This window comes from Danio rerio, chromosome 7 (genome assembly GCF_052040795.2).
Source record: "Danio rerio strain M-AB ecotype USA chromosome 7, GRCz13ab, whole genome shotgun sequence".
In the NCBI taxonomy this organism is placed as follows: domain Eukaryota; kingdom Metazoa; phylum Chordata; class Actinopteri; order Cypriniformes; family Danionidae; genus Danio; species Danio rerio.
The window spans coordinates 27,225,110-27,242,500 of record NC_141027.1 but is presented as its reverse complement, the minus strand read 5'-3'; the positions used below and the strand labels follow the sequence as shown (position 1 = coordinate 27,242,500).

At 34.8% G+C, this 17,391-nt stretch overlaps 1 protein-coding gene across 52 annotated transcripts in view; it reads right to left on the bottom strand.

Annotated features, from left to right (window-relative positions):
• The window catches only part of plekha7b (pleckstrin homology domain containing A7b), a 193,889-nt gene that overhangs the window by 57,753 nt on the left and 118,745 nt on the right, over positions 1-17,391 (bottom strand). For 32 of the 52 annotated variants that reach the window (XM_087258376.1, XM_087258383.1, XM_087258378.1 and 29 more), the window contains one exon: positions 2,919-3,094. In XM_087258376.1, the coding sequence (XP_087114502.1) occupies positions 2,919-3,094 (176 nt within the window). The remainder of the gene's footprint in view (positions 1-2,918; positions 3,095-17,391) is intronic. The other 20 variants (XM_087258380.1, XM_087258390.1, XM_087258381.1 and 17 more) reach the window with 1 other exon arrangement.

Genomic DNA, 17,391 nt, shown 5'->3' with positions numbered 1-17,391 from the left:
TCTCTATACATTGCTAAGCAACGTGAACAGCCATCATACACCTACAGAAAACAATGTTTAGAATTTTAAAAGACACGGTGCGGTGCTTCAACTTTAAAGTCAATAATCACTTAATTATCTTACACTTGTTCCAAACCTGTTTGAGTAATTTTATTTATTTTTTCCATTAACTATTGATATCAAGGGCTATATATGTGTGTTCCTTACATTCTTCAAAATGTCTTCTTTTGAGCTCAACATAAAAAAACTCATAAATGTTTGGAACCACTTGAGTAAATAGTGACACTTTTTTCTTTATTAGGTTAACTATTGCTTCGAATGTTGAGCTTGACTTGACTTGATGATAATTTATTAAATGAACAACAGGGGAAAAGATAGACAAACATTTTGACCATAAGGATCAAAATGTCCTAGTGCAATGTTTTATTTATTTTTCTCTAGTTGTTCAAATAATAAATTATTGAGTGCACACCTTTTTTTGTAACAGAGTACAAAAAATAACATCACCGCATTAAATAGAAAATACAATAACAAACATTAGGAAAGAGAGAAAGAGGAAAGAAAATCTTTACAAAGCCTCAATCATTAAGATTAAGAAAAAAAAATTATCATAAGCTTTAAGTAACGTATTATTATTATAATTAATAATAAGCTTACGAAATGTAACATTGAATAAAATTTCAACAAGGAAGGCATTAAATCTAGGTATTGTCGTTAGGAACTTTTTTTTTTGTATAAATAATTTACAGTATAACAAAAACAGTAAGATTGAGAGCATGATCATTACCAAAAAAGTACAGAAATATCATGAATAGAGAAATTTACGTACACATGAACCAGAAGAACCAACAACTATTTTTTCATATTGTGACGTGAACAACGTAATACTAAATGACAAAACAGTGGGCGTGGCTTGTTTTCTTCTACTGAGAGCTGAATGGATGTGGTAAAGTAGGCATTTCATCCAGAAAGATCTGAAAAAGTGTTTAGGGAGAGTTATTACAACCTAACAGATTCCTCCTGATCACCATTTCTATTTCTATTTTCACTATTTTCACTACTGAAAAAAAAACAGAAAGTGCATTTTCAGACTTCAATTAAAGATTAAAAGGGTAAACTTTTTTTCTTAACAAAATCCACAGATAATCTGTTCACCATAAAACTAGCAATTTGAGCTAACAATATCATATGTTTAGTTTTGATTTCTTGGGAACTATAAAATGACTATAAACAAAAACATATGTTATCCCAAAGAAATTGAATGTGAGTGCAATTCTAAAATAACTGAAATAAATTTTCTTTATGTATATTGCTAAAAGTAATACAAATTAGGATCGCTATTCTAAAGATCTAGGCACAAAGTCTAAAGCAAATGGCGCAAAAGCACAAAGAGCATGTCCAAATGCACTTTTTCTAGTTTAAGGACGAAGAAATATGGTTTGTGCCATGACACATGGTTTAACAGGGTTGTGCTTATTCTCTTAATGATTTATAGGTGTGTTTTGAGCATAAAGTGCAATAAAGCAATCAGAGTTTCATCTCACATTCCCTTTAAAAGTCAATTGCACTGCGCCATGGCGTATTTGCTATTTACATGGCGGACTTTTTACAGTAATGGGAAAAACTGAACGCTCTACTAGCCAGGAAACAGACTGTCTGTATGAGGATAAAGAATGAGCCTCCTTCATTCGGCCTCTTTACTTTCTCTTTCTCTTTATTTGTACTCCTTACTCCTTTACTTTCATGGATAAGGAAACGGTGTGGTACACACTCCACTGAAGACATTCATTGGCCTACATATTTTATTTACTTTGTAAAGTGCAAAGATTTGTTTTAAAACTATTTCTAAATTCAGCTCTAATTTCCAGGAAACTAATAAATGAACAATAATAATGTAGTGTGGTCAAAACACTGAGTTACATCGAAACACACGTCCAAATATATGTAAATATGCATTTAATAAATAATACTGCAAATAATTACAACATCATACAAATGCAAATTGCCATGAATGAACTAAAAAAAAGCATGGAGGCATAAAAAAGACATAGAGGAAGTGGTTTTTATACATATGTAGAAATTAATAATTTTTCTAACATTTTAATCCTTTAATTTTTTTGTTATGTAAAGATATTTGTGTATTGCTGTAAATCCTGTGTGTATTAAGCAATGTGTAAGTGTTTGAACTCACATAGGCGCACAACTAATGCACTCTGCGCTGGACTTTAGACCTGCTTTTAGATGGTGAATGTAGCAACGCGCCAACAATGCGTTTTAACACATCTCTATTTTAGACCAACACCCCCATGAGTCCACAAAGCAGCACAAATGGATTAGCTATTTAAACATAGTGGTGCAAAACATGAAAATTAGAGTTGCACTGGTCAGAAAATAGCAAGAAATCGCACTTAACATGTCTTGCACCATATTGCGCTGTGCATATGATAGGGCCCTAGATATTTCAAAAATAATTAGCAATTTAGAAATTTGTAGGATATACATTATGCAAAATCTTAAAATGCATCTCTTATTTTGTTGTATATGTCAAACTTTTCAGGTAATAACCATGCTCTCTTACAAACGAATGTGCAGACCTTCTTTGGTACTTGTCATTTGAAGAAACTTGGTCAAGACTCTACATTTATTAAACTATTCATTTAAATGTCCATGGTTGTAAAGCAGGATAGATTCTGATTTGCTGCCAATGTTTTTAATGACTCATTAGCTGAAATAATAATAAAAAATTAACAAAAAAAGACCTTCTTAAGGCAATAACAACATTATTATTTCTCTGTGCTAGCATTCTTTTGTATTCAACATAATCTCTCTTAGACACAGAATGGCTTCTTAGATACTGATCTTGTTTCTAGACACCAGTCGTGAGAGAAGATTTGCAGCAGCAGCGGGAGGTGACTGACCTCTTCATGCCATGGCTCTGCATCAGCGCAGCCTGGTTCATGGCCCGGATCCAGCCATTCATGTCCTCTTGTGTGTCGGCGCTGAAGAAGTAAGTCCTCATGCCACAGTGCTCGGCCTGCGAGCCAATCAGAGAATTCTTATTGTAAATGTAGGAGCGCATTCCCGTGTGGCAGGCCTGAGGGAGAGAGACAGAGGAGGGGGGACCATCAGCTGTGATCATGCATAAAGGCTGCACGTGCAAATTGAGGCCCTGGACTAGTGGGCCCCGGGACTGCTGTGACAACACCCCCATCACTGTAGCAAAGCTCAGGAGTCATGCTGAACTGATCTGTTTACTTTGTTGATCAGAACAGAAAGAAGGATCTGTAAGAGGATTACAACCCAATGATAATTGCATTATGATTGCTACAATTATTAGCATGCACATCTGTCTAATAATTTGCACTAGTGTAATAAACATTTGAGACCTTTATTGAAAAGTAAATGTTATAAAGACTATGCTTAGAATATGGAGGACAATTATGCTACAGAATACATTTTAAAAATTAACAATAGAAATAACTTTTAATACAGTAGCTTTTTGTTTCGATACATTTTTTAAATGTAATGTATGCCTGACATAGCAAAGCTAAGTTACACCAATGTCACATGAGCCATTAGAAATCATTCTGATACGCTGATTTTGGTACGTAAGAAACATTCTGCACATAATTTCTCTCTTATTTATTTAGATTTTTAAAGTATAAATAAATGTATTTTGTCCCTTAGTTAAAGGTGCAGTATGTAAGTTTGACACCCATTGGTTGAACTAGGTATTGCACCCCTGGATCAATACACATTTTCACTTGGCTTTTCCTCTGACGAGTCCATGCAAGTGCAGGTTGCCAGACTGACGTGTGTGTGGCTGACTATCAAGCCTAAAGGCTGATTTTAACTGTTTTATAACTAAAAGCAAGTAATAGAAAGAATACTTTCCATACTAAAAGGAGTTTTTGTCCTAACCAACACCTGAAATGTTTATTTTAGAAACGGCTTCTATTTCTCACAGGTGAACAACAAGATGAATAATGATCACCTAAGTTACACCTCATGTGCTTTATTCAGTGTTAAATGGTAGTAATGTGAGTTTGAATGCTATTTAACATGACATTTATTGCCATACTACTGAAAGCAGCAGCAAACTTAGTATTGCTTTTCAGATAAACAAGAATGTTCACTTAGCATGTTTCCTAAATGTCTGCAAACATTTTATGGTATTTTTATGCTATGGAAGAGTCAAAAACTTACATACAACATTAATGTTGATGAATGCATCTTTGCTTGATAAAATAATCTATTTTTACTTTTACTTATTTTTTTCAACAAGCGAAAGTGTACATTAATCAACATTTCCCAAGAACGTAATTGTACCCAAATTAGCCAAAAGACTAGTTTTCATTGGTGGTCCATTTGCCAGATGTAAAAAAGCCTATACAAAAAAAAGTACAAATTCAAACTACAAACAATAATAATTTAATTAATACAAAAAATCTTTCTGTCACAAATAATTTTATAGTAATTGTCACAATCTATAAACTATAAGATATGAAGTCACAAACTATAACAATTAAAGTCACTATTTATAAAAAATAAAGTAAGAATTTTTAGCTTTTAGAATTGATAATAAAGAAATAGTTGCCTGATATTTTAAAGATTTTAAAAAGAGCTTCTATAGAAAAAAATGAATTATTGTCAGAAAAATAACACCAAATATCTGACTCCAACCCTCAGTGCACAGTAAACAAATGATAAACCAATAAACTACTTTGCAAACCACTGCTGCAAAAAAGCTTTTTTCTTACATAATACTACATTTTCCTGCATTTACTGCGATTCATTTAAGTTTTTACTATAAGTAATCAAGCCTTCTCGCCTTTTTGCATCTATAATTGTACACACAAGTCTACAAATACATTTTGGAACAACTGTACAGTATTTTACAATAAACAACACTAGAGATGCGCACAAATACTTACATAAAGCTGTTAAATCTCTAACTCTGTTTAATGCTGGGTTTAACAGGGCCCCCAGCTAAACTAGCTCCATGCACCTTCTGTTCTGTTAATCTGCTACTGCCAAAATGCAACTGTTGGTCTAATCTCTCTGACGGGGGTCCGGCCAGCGCTCACGCATCGAAACGCTTACGAACACAGTCCAGCTCAGCGCTTTTCCAAGGCCCACCCCAGACCCATTCAGACAGGCAGCAGACCGTCCTTCCCACCTTCACATCTCCAACACACACACACACACACACACAGAGCTTACATCTGGTTACATTGACTCGTTCTGCAGAAAGTCAATGCAGCGGCCTCTGGGCTACATCAATGGCGTCTCTTAATTCACAATTGGACAGCTGCATCTCTGCTCTCGGCACATCTCTTCAGGAGCCTCTCCAGGAGTCTATTATCCCACCTGTCACAGGCTAATGGCTAACGCAGACCCTGCAATATCTAATAGATCTGCTCCTGAAGTCTTTATGTTACCTGACTCTCTAGCTGTTTTGTCTTGATATCACAAATGTGTTGACAGATGAGTGTATATGGTGTGTGTGTGGTCATTTGAAAAGCACTCAATATGATTGGGAGATTGGCTAAACAAACTATGTGTTCTTTGAACATACACATGTTCATAAATAACATTTTCAGCACACATAATTCAGTTTAGTACACTAAAACCCAACAGTTAACTTCAAATGAAATGAGCGCAGAATTGACTGAAAGTTAATTCTACTCATTTGAAAAGAGTTTTGAACTGTTGTTGAAGGTAGTGAGTTAATTAAATACCTCATTACATCAACTTAAATTGATTAAGTTCACAGTACTCATATGGATAAGTTTTTAAACTTAAATGGTTTGTTGCAATCAGATTCCTCAAATGGTTTGAGTTCCCTTAACCTTTTGGGTTTTACAGTGTATACATGCCTATAGAATGAATGCATTATTGCTTTAGTCACTGAATGTGCAGAACTTTCCAGTGAGTGGGGATGTGTGACAATATATTTTATATACACACTCACTAGTTACTCTTCATTAGATGCATTTTGTAAATAATGAAGGAGAAAAACTACTCTTTTGCCAGAAAAGGGCTCAATAAAAGTTGACAAACACAAGACATGCATTATTTGAAGCGGTTAATCTAACTAAAGAACTAAATCATAAGGTTACATGGCTTGCACTATTGCCAGAAAAGGTGTTGTTTAATGTGTTTAGGACACACTTTTCTTAGAAAATAGTTTGCATCTTGTGGTTGAATACCTGTAAATGCTTTAAAGTATGGATAAGCCAAAATGAAATGGGTCGAAACTAAAGATTTTAGATGGACTTGGCCGAAAACCAAAAATAAAAATGCTTCGTAAAATTATTAAAAATTTAAAAATCATTTTATAAGACTTTACTTTATACAGCAACTTAAAAAGAAAAAATGAAATTAAAAATAAAAAAAAAAACACAAGCTAATAAATAATATGTTTTATTGACAGTAGTATAAAATTGGACTGAAAAAAATTGATTAGAACACTTGATGTAATTTATTTTATTTAGGTATTAGTTGTTTTGTTGAACTGGCTTTTACAACATGCTGAAATATCGACAAAGTCATCATTATGTTCTTTTTAAGGTCATTTTACTAAAAAACGACCAAGGCCTATTTCACCATCAATGTCACACAAAAATGTTACTACACAGAAGAAGCCAAATTACTTGTGCAATCATTGTCAGGCATGCAGAACATTGGAGCTGAAGTTCTCAGGACATATTTATATAATGCCAGGGGATTTGCTATTGAAGGAGATCAAGCAGAAGTACTGCTGCAAAAGATGGACATATTAAATATTACAATTAAAAGATCATAACAACAGTAGGATTCATTTTATCTTGGTCTATGTAAAATTAAAATATAACTTTTTTTACAACGTAGATATATAAATAGGTCTATGCAGCTATTATTATCAAAGCATTTGACGAGTGAACAAGTAATCAAGCAAAATGACAATTTGACATTTTTACTAGCATTGCCATGATAGTACAGTAGCGCTATTTAAAATATTGGAAGCTGCATGAACATTATAGGCTATTGCATGTCCTGTCCTTGTGTGGTTCATGCATAGATGTACTGTACAAGTACATGAGTTCAAAATCCACAGCATGTAAATCTGAGCTAGTCAAAAGTAAGCCTTGGATTGCACAAGCAAAAACTATTATCTTGTTTTAAGAAATATTATACCAAAATGACGAGATTTTTATTGAAAACAAGCAAAATAATCTGCCAGTGTGGAAAGCAAAATAATTTTGTTTTTTCTTTTACACAACAATGTTTGCTTGTCTAGAAAATGCTTCTTAATTTAAGAATTTTTAGATATTTGAATAAAAACAAGACAAAAAAATCTATGTGAGAATTTTTTTACAGTGTGGTGCAAAGCCATTGAAATGAAGGGGTTACATTGTGCAGAGCTTTCTGTGTCCAGTGTGAAAGCCGCTTCACAGTACACACTACGCTATACACTACTAAACCAGAGCACTGAACACTGTTAGATAATGCAATGCAGTCAAGCATTTTTTTTTTTGTCAAATTTCGCTGGCTAGAGAAAAGAGAAAGACGGCTGAAAACAGATGCTCTTCCATTTTCACTAGCTAGCAAAAAGTTTGTGCATCGCTAAAGCAAATTATTACAAATTAGCACAAAGGATTATCTTTAACTTTTAAATTTGTGTGCCTGCATGAATTTAAAAATAACAGATTAAAATAGAACTTCAGTAAAAAATTAAAAAATAAACTATATTAAAAACTATAAAACAGCCTGCAAAAAACACGACTTGAGAACCAATGTGCACTCTGAAACTATTTTTATGTTTTATGAAATCTGCTTTAGTGATCAAGGGATGTCCAAACTCAGTCCTGGAGGGCTGGAGTCCAGCAAAGTTTAGCTCCAACCCCAAATAGATAGACCTAAACCAGCTAATCAAGCTCTTACAGGCTAAACGCTGCAGAACACCAGCCCTCCAGGACCAAGTTTGGGCACCCCTGAGTTAGGCTGTAGAGACACTTTAACCTATAGCTTAATAGCAGAATCACTTACATACACACACATTTATATGTACAAATAAATAAACTAACCATTCAAAACAGAATGCACAAAGTATGAGAAATCATAAAGGAGAATGAAGTTAAATAACTGTAAACATGTATCACTGTGAAATGGGAGACAAAACCTGAGCTAGGGATTTTGGTGCCTGCTTTTACCCATCAAGTATCATCAACTACAGGAAAGCATGTCTGCTGATATATATTCTTCTCACATCGCTGTCTTTAGGAAGTTAATGACCTCAGATTACTCATCTAGTCTTGGGCTTTCATTCAGGGTTATCCCTCTAAGAGGGATATGCAGTAATTAATCTGAGAAATTTGCTCCAATCACTCAACCACTTTAGAGGTTAAAGGAATATACTGTGTTATTTACAACGCAATATCTATACCCTGCAGGTTGTAAAAATGATTTAAAACAGTAGTTTAGCACATAAAACTGAACTTACATAACTGTTTCAGAACTACAGTAAAAAAAATGTGTTCATATATATATATATATATATATATATATATATATATATATATATATATATATATATATATATATATATATATATATATATATATATAGCATATGTGCAAAGTAACATAAATAAATTATGTAAAAACGATTTGTTTGCTGAAAGTTTGGTTCTTAAATGTATGCTATAAATTATGTAAATATTCAGTAACATTGATTATAATGGAAATGAATATATGACATATCATAATTATTTGATGATTGATAATTAAGTTTAAATAAGTTGAATCACTCAATACCCAATACATACACTCAACGGCCACTTTATTAGGTACACCTGCCACCCCTGTTAGCTAAGAACAGGAAACTGAGGCTACAATTTCACATAGGCTCATCAAATTGGACAACAGAAAATTATACAAACGTTGCCTGATCTAATGAGTCTCGATTTCTGCTGCAACATTCAGATGGTAGGGTCAGAATTTGGTGTCTACTGCATGAAAGCATGAAACCATCCTGCCTTGTATCAACAGTTCAGGCTGGTTGTGGTGATGTAATGGTGTGGGGGACATTTTCTTGGCACACTTTGGGCCCATTAGTACCAACTGAGCAACGTGTCAATGCCACAGCCTACCTGAGTATTGTTGCTGACCTGTCCCTTTTAAACCACAGTGTATTCATCTTCTGATGGCTACTTCCAGCAGGATAATGCACCATCTCATAAAGCACGAATCATCTCAAACTAGTTTCTTGAACATGACAATGAGTTCACTGTACTCAAATGGCCTCCATAGTCACCAGATCTCAATCCAATAGAGCACCTTTGGGATGTGGTGGAATGGGAGATTCGCATCATGGATGCTCAGCTGACAAATCTGCAGCAACTGCAGGATTCAATCATGTCAATATGGACTAAAAGGAATATTTCCAGTACCTTGTTAAATCTAAGCCATGAAGCATTAAGGCAGTTCTGAAAGTTAGAAAAAAAAGTGTCCAACCTGGTACTAGTAACGTGTACCTAATAAAGTGGCCGGTGAGTGTATATTTACGGTAAATTCCAACTTTATGACTAATTATTTTGCCACAATCTGACAATTAGTTATACACAAACATAAACAGTGCATAATAGCAATTTAGATGTGTTTTAATACTGTACAAAATGTTTGGGGCTAGTCCTTTTTGTTTTGTTTTGTTAATTCGTTTCTTTGTTCAAAACGATTTACATTTTTATGTAAAGCTTTTATTTAGCAATGATGCAATAAATTGATCATAAATCACAGTAAAACTTTTCTTATTGGATGTATTTTAATCAAATAAATGCAACAGTGGTTGTATTAAGCAAGACTTTTTTATACACATTCCAACAATATTTCTAACCCCAAACTTTTGAACAGTGCTTTATTTACAAGAATAATGTCACTATAAGTACAACTAAACAACAGACACAATTCATATATTATAATTCACAGAACTGATGAGAAAAGAAAACCTCGAGTAGCCAATAAGAGTGGAGCAATGTGTGAATGATGACCAACACTGAATCTACTGATGGAAATGATGAAGTGGAATAGAAGAGGAATCGAGCAATGCCAGTCTGCAACAATCCTCATCAGTACTCGGAGATTCACACGTTCATAAGGACATTTATCCATATCCAATATTCCCATCAGGGAGATGAATATGACGACTTGATCGCCAAGCTGGCATTGCCTGTTCCCGTGGAAGCGAAATGAAATTGCATGCATGCTGAAACACATCAATGCACATGGACTATGTGCATTTTTCATCTGCCTAGGAGAATGCCATACACGGGATGATGATGGAGTGGTGATCCGCGGATAGTAATGAATGGAAATTAAAATACCTATTCATGCAAGAGGCTGACTCAGGAGACGGCCCTTCCACTGGTTCAGCTCCCATAATGCAGCAGGTCACAACAGGAAGCAATAGGCCGATAGGAATGAGAGAATCAGAGTGAGTTGTGCAAAAAAAAAACAGTGGGAGGTGGAACACGGCCTATGTGAAAAATGTTAACCGAACTTGAAGATGTATTAAAATGTCCCAGGTTGTGAAATATCGTCAAATACTGTAAGCCGGGTGAGCTGTAATGCAATTAGCATTAGAGGCAGCAAAGCTAAGCAGAACTACACCACTGGGAGAGCAGAAGTACAACACTCCAGAGAAAAGGAATACATGATTACTAAACATCAAAACATTTAACCGCTGTGGCTGAATAAATGAATCAATTGAAACTGAGTATCATTGGTTGCTCTGTGCTAGTTAAATACGTGTTCACATATCGAGTCTGATGTGACTTTTCTTGAGTATAATGCCAACTTTTGTATTCTAAAATGACAAAAAAATCAAGAATGAGAATCTTAAAGGACTGCAGTGCTGATTCATTTTAACATAAAATGAATTTAGCATATTTTCAAGAGTTCACACTTAGCTGATGATTGATTATAAGCTTGTTTGGCAGGCTATCCTGGGAGAAAGCCCTGAGCTCCAGAGATCCTCAAGCTCTGGGCTTTCCCTGTTCAGATTCAATTACTGTTCAGATTGAGTTCAGGTAAATCTCTAGAATTCCCCCGCTTATTTGTGGCTAATGACGAATTGCTTTATGGGGGGAAAATACTGTTGGCTAAGAACTTGACTGTGGCGTCAATATGGTTTAGTCAATTTACTTATGATGCATATCGTTGGCCGGTGGGAGGAAACCAGGGAAACCGGGAGAACCCACGCAATCACAACGAGAACAAGTAAACTCCGCACAGAAAGTTGACTGGCCTAGTAAGGATTAGAACCAATGATGTTCTTGCAGTGAGGCAACAGTACTAACCACTGGGCCACCGTGCTGCCCAATCAAGGAAGAAGGAGGTGGAGTGGGGAAGAAAGGAGGGATTTTTCAAGATAAAGATGACTGTGCTAGGAAGAACATGGTTATTTATCCTCTTAAGGCCTAAGGTGTATTTTTTACATGATTTTTTAAAATTTATTTCTCTCTGCTATTTGGGCTTATTGAAACCTAATTATAATAAAACCTTAGTATCATCTTTTGATATGATATACTTTTAGAGAAAAAATGATGTCCATTTATGTGGACTCGTGGTCCGAATTTACATAAAACACTTTTTCCTGACTGCATATATAACATATAAATGTTTTTGAACATGTTTTGACTATCGGAGTAAAAACAACATTTTTTGCCCATTTTGGACAGTTAAAGATAGTGTTTGGGACATTCCGTATGCTGCAAAACAGTTGCAGGTTGACACTGTATGTCTGTAACAAACTATAAAACATTTAAAGTATTTTAAATAGACACTTAAGAGCTAAAATGTGCTGTCCACCTATGTGGCCACTAAGCCCTAGGAAGTTATAGTTACTTAGGAAACATTTGATTGGACAATCATGTGATAGTTATTGTGGGTCCAGCCGTGGTCATAAGCTTGTGATCCTCTTGAAACTAGTTTATAAATAAACTTCACAATAAGACTTTATGTGTGCTTATGACAATGTCATTTTCTTCGTTTAAATGCAAACATGACATTGCTTGTTATGACAAGGTGTCAGGTATCAACATAGTTTGGTTTAACAACATAACTAATAGACAGCTTGCTAAATGTTTAATGACTATCAAAGTGTCTGATCAGGAAGTTAAATGTATGCAAGTAAAAATATACACCAGTATACAAAAGTTACTTCAATTATATATTTATTGTATAAAAATATTTTATTAAACCTACACTGATATCGATATGCTACGGATTACATTCAGCGCACAAACTCTAACAGTGCATCATGGGTATTTTTGTGGGTTGTACACTTGATATTGCTGTGCACTAAGTGGTTGATTGACTCCACTTCTGAATGTCCACTATACTCTTGTTAAGTTTGAAGTCATGCGAAGCGGCTCCCGGCTCCAAGTGCTCTATCAAACCATATGGGGAGGCTTAAAAAATGGTAATAATAAACGTTTACAAAGCAATGTATTACTTTTGAAAATTACGCAATATAAATTTATATGAAGAGTTTAGATGCAAAAAACTCTAAATGCCATCTAAAAAATTTCCTCTAAAATGAGCATTTTTATCAGGCTCCTGTTTATGTTCATTATTATCACTTTTATGGCAAAGAATAAGTCATTTTCCTGTTATTTAAAGTGAAATATCTCAACATAAACAAAGGAGGTTTAGAAAAAATTTCATTTTCTATGGAAATTTCAGAAAGTGATACATTTTTAGAAATTATTAAAAGATTGGTGTCTGTGATGCAGCAAGTCCAGTTGCGTACAGTGGACTTATAATTTATATAAAATTTACTTTAATGTTTTAAATGGCTAAATAGTGGTCATAAAAAAATGTTTTCTCAATTCAAATGATATTTCATACGTAACGACATAACAAACAGATGAATTCAGACACCACCTGAAATGGCTGCTCCCCTAAATAGTCCACTTTTTAAGGGTATAAGGTTGATTTCAGATAAAGTGCTTGTTATATACTTTGTTGAGTCTTAGGTGATTGAATCACTGAAAACCAGGACCTTTGGTTTTATAATCCAGGTGTTCATTATTACAAGAGTCAATTGTTAAGTCTAATCTTTTTCCTTTACAAAGTAATTGGTGTTTATTTCAATGTAACCTTTCTAAAAACTGAATATTTATTTTAAAAAGTTCTTAATATTACAGAAAATTCTAACGAAAACTACTTGTGCATACTGTACACAGACAATCTAATTAAATGCTGACTAAGAGAAGTCAGTTAGAATTAAAAATACAGGACAAACAGCATACCCTGGGCTTTAATTCACATGAAAATAAAGCAGCCAGATGTTCAAATAGCTGCTGGGTAGTTTTACTGATGGAGATCTCCTAACTAACAACCTGCTAATTAACACCCAGAGCGCCAACGAGAAAACAAGGCCTCTCACCTTGCTCTGGTACATCACATACTGTAGGGCAAGTACAAGGGAGGATATTAGAAATAGAGAAGATGTATAATTAATCTGCCTGCCGGCACAACAGTCAAACAAATTCCAGCAACGGGGAACACAGGCAGGGTAATGGAGTTTGAACGAAGCACCGTTTATCCATAGGGAAGGAAATGAATGGGCTGCTGCAATGGGATCAAACATGCCTGGAGTAATGTTCTTCAGAAAAGGCACTTTGCTTCAGGAGGAGACCAAGGTAAATTCCACACAAAATGCAAAGAGCTTGGCGCAAATCTAAAGTTAGAGGTTAGTTATCAGTGAACTTCAGGAAAAAAATAACTGTTGTCCTCCATTTGGAATTGATTGTCCAGTATGGCATGTAATATTGGTTCTAAGCCTTCTGGGATATTCTGCTTTTTCAAATCATTTCATAGTCCATCAGACCACAGAAAAAAATGGGAGCAAGTCTGTCAGGCTCAATGGAAGCTTGCCCTCACTCAGAGATGGGTTATTATAATGATTTTCCTAATGTTCGCTTTGTGAAATAGAAGAGGGCTGTGGAACACATGATGAATGGGTCGTGTGTAAGCTCAAAGTGAATTCCTGTGTGCAAACAGCAGCTTCGGTGACGACAGAATTATGTTGATAGACATCAGCAGTCAACAAGAGATTGATATCAAATGTAAAGTGATTCTGTTATGCATTTATATTTTCAACTTCCTTGGTTGTGGAATGTTGCTATTTGTGAGTTAAAGCCTGTGACACACCAAGCCAACATCCAAGAACTAGTGGTGATGAAAACCTAGTGTGTTGTCGGATGCGTTTTGAACTGACTGAACAAAAAAAAAATTGTGTGAGCAACAACAAACAGAAAACAAGACTCTAAAAACATGCTGGGACAACATGAAGGAACTAAGTTAAAGGATTTGTTTTTACGAATTTAAGTGGATTGAACATAAAACAATTAAGTTTTCCCCAAAAAAACAAAAAAAAAACTCTTTTATAAAACTCGAATTGTGCAGTTACAGCTTATTTTAAATAAGTAGCTTGAACAAACAGCAAAGGTCATTTTTGAAATAAAGAACAAATGTTCTGAGCTTGCTTGAGATCATATATCTTTCAATATCTTATATTAAATATGTAAGATAATCTATGTCTTTTGCAAATTTTTAATAAATGCTTTTTGTGTTGCCTCTTGAATTGCATGTTTGCTTAATTTCATTACTTCCGTTTTTGTTCTGAAGTACATCCAATCAGATCGCTCTCTCCTTCACCAACGACCAACACGGATTCTACATGCTGAATCGGGCAAACTCCTTCTGACATGATGTGAGACGACATGTGGAACACACCAAACAAACTAAGCTGATAGACGCTCAACTGATGGCCTGACGCTGCACAACAGCAAACCGTTGGCTTGGCATGTCCCAGCTTTACAATGGTCAACAATATCCACTAAAAAGGAAGTCATTTTTTATTACAGCTAGAAGTGCTTCTGTAATTCCTTAATTGCCTGTTTTTCTGCCTTTTCTTATTAAAAAATGCACATGACAATAACCAAAACTGAAAAAATTCATGCGCCAAGGCATAACTGAAGGGATCCCATGTCCAAAAGATAATGATGCACAGATTTAACATATTGATACAAATTTCTTCCACAACAGTTTACATTCAAAGACAGCCAACTACAGTATATGTGAACTTTTCTGTGTTATTGACAAAACATGGTGTGTATTTGATAGCCGATGTAAAACCTTAGTGTTTAATGTGCACATAACGCAACATCTGCCTCAGGAGTTTAAGTTTGTTGTTGCTGAGGTAACGAAAGAATGAGTGAAAAAAGCCATGTTATCTAAAAATGGCCATTTGCAGCATGATATAATAAATAATCCACGAGGTACTCTGAGCTGAAACTACACAGAGACATTTTAGGGACACCTGAGACTTATTATATCTTGCAGAAATAGCATTAAAGAAACCCTTTAAGAAATAAGTCACAAGAGGCAAAGGAATATAGTGCTTTATCACAATTAAAGCATGCTGCCACACAACTGTAAATGAGTTGCTGTCAGCAATGTGATTAAAAACAACATTTCATGAATGTAATTTAATGTAAATGTATTGATTAAATATTATAGTATATACTGCAGTATTTACATAATTATTGACAAGTAGTTTATTAACTTAACTGTAGGCTATTTAACGTTACATCCAATATAAAGGTCCTCTATAAAATATAATTTACTGTCACAGGTTATGTTTGCATACATCAGCTATTATTTTTTTCATATAGTACATCAGCTATTTCCTCAACAGACGCTTTGAACATGGCACCCTCAATCAAAGTATACAATCGAAAATATCAGTTTTAATATAATCCCCTTTGAAGTAAATTAAATATCTCTGGTCTGATGGCTTTTTCTCTCCATGAAAATAATGTAAACAGCAACAGCAGCCAAAAGTGATGTCTGGGGGCCCTTTGCACAATATTTGCTACAAGTTTAATTAAACCATCAAATTATGACAAACACATTGGGGATTAGTCTTAACTGGGTTAAGGTGTTTCTATTGCTTAATCACAGAATATAGATTGAATTTTACTATGCAAAGAATTTGTGAAAAGGGAAATAAAGAGCGCAAAAAGTCAACACCCTAATCATACTGTGGGCACAATCATACACCCACCGCAATAAGTTTCAAGAAGTGTTCTGCGTGATTTGTTGCTGTTTTCAGACCAGCACAACCCTAATTTTCACATTTTGTGCCACGCTGTTTAAATAGCAAATCCATTTGTGCCACTTTGTGGACTCCGATAGACTTTGTGGTCCACAAAGGACCACATTGCTATTTTGAGGAACAGAATAGACTGCATCATTGACTACAAGCAGTTTTGAAGAAGTATGCATCACCATATGGTGCATAAGAATAGGACGTGTGTTTGAATATAACTCAAACAACTTCATTATTATTGTTATATTAGTTAGCTGGAAATTAGAACTAAATTTAGAAATAGTTTTGAAATAAATCTTTTCAGTTAACAAACAAAATTAAACATGTAGGCTAATGGATGTATTCAGTGGAGAGAATTTCCACTTTTTCCTTTTCCATGAAAGTAAAGGAGTAAAGTAAAAAGTAAAAAATAAAAGTAAAGAGATAAAGAAAAAGTAAAGAGGCCGAATGGAGGAGGCTCATTTTTTATCCTCATGCTGATGGTCTGTTTGACTGTTTTCTCGCTAGCGAAGTGTTCATTTTTTTCCACTTACAAAGTCCGCCATGTAAATACCAAATGTGCCATAGGGTGACGCAACTGACTCTTAAAGGGAACGAGATATGAGACTCTGATTGGTTTAATGCATGTTATGCTCAAAACAACCATAATTCATTAAGAGAATAAGCACAACCCTGTTAGACTATGCGCCGCGGCACAAACTATATTTTTCTGCCCTTAAAATAGCAAAAGTGGATTCAGAGATCCCCTTAATGCTTTTGCGCCATGCACTTTAGACTTTGCACCTAGATCGTTAAAATAAAGCCCCGTTTCATGGTATTCTGTTGTACTTGACTAGCATGTTTCCTTGTGCTATCAAAATGGAAACCATTAAAACATTTAAATACAACTATATAATTAGAAAATCTGTATTAAGATAGAAAAAATATGTTTGAATAAAGAGCAAAGGCCAGACATCACTTTTAACCAATAGTGTATTAGAAACTAAGTATGGGAATGCAATGCTATTAGTTAACAAATGTATATTTAGTTGATTCCTTTACGGGTTTGTTAGAAAGCACAGCTAGTGATCAGTGTGGTCAGAGGAGGGCAGAGTGAAGCGCCAAACGACTGGCACATTAATCAGTTCTCCTTGACAGCTGCCCACACACCAACACCGATAATAAGCCTCATGACACAGACTTCCTGAGGGGCGAAGCCAATGAAGGTGAGCCTACACACAGGAACTGAGT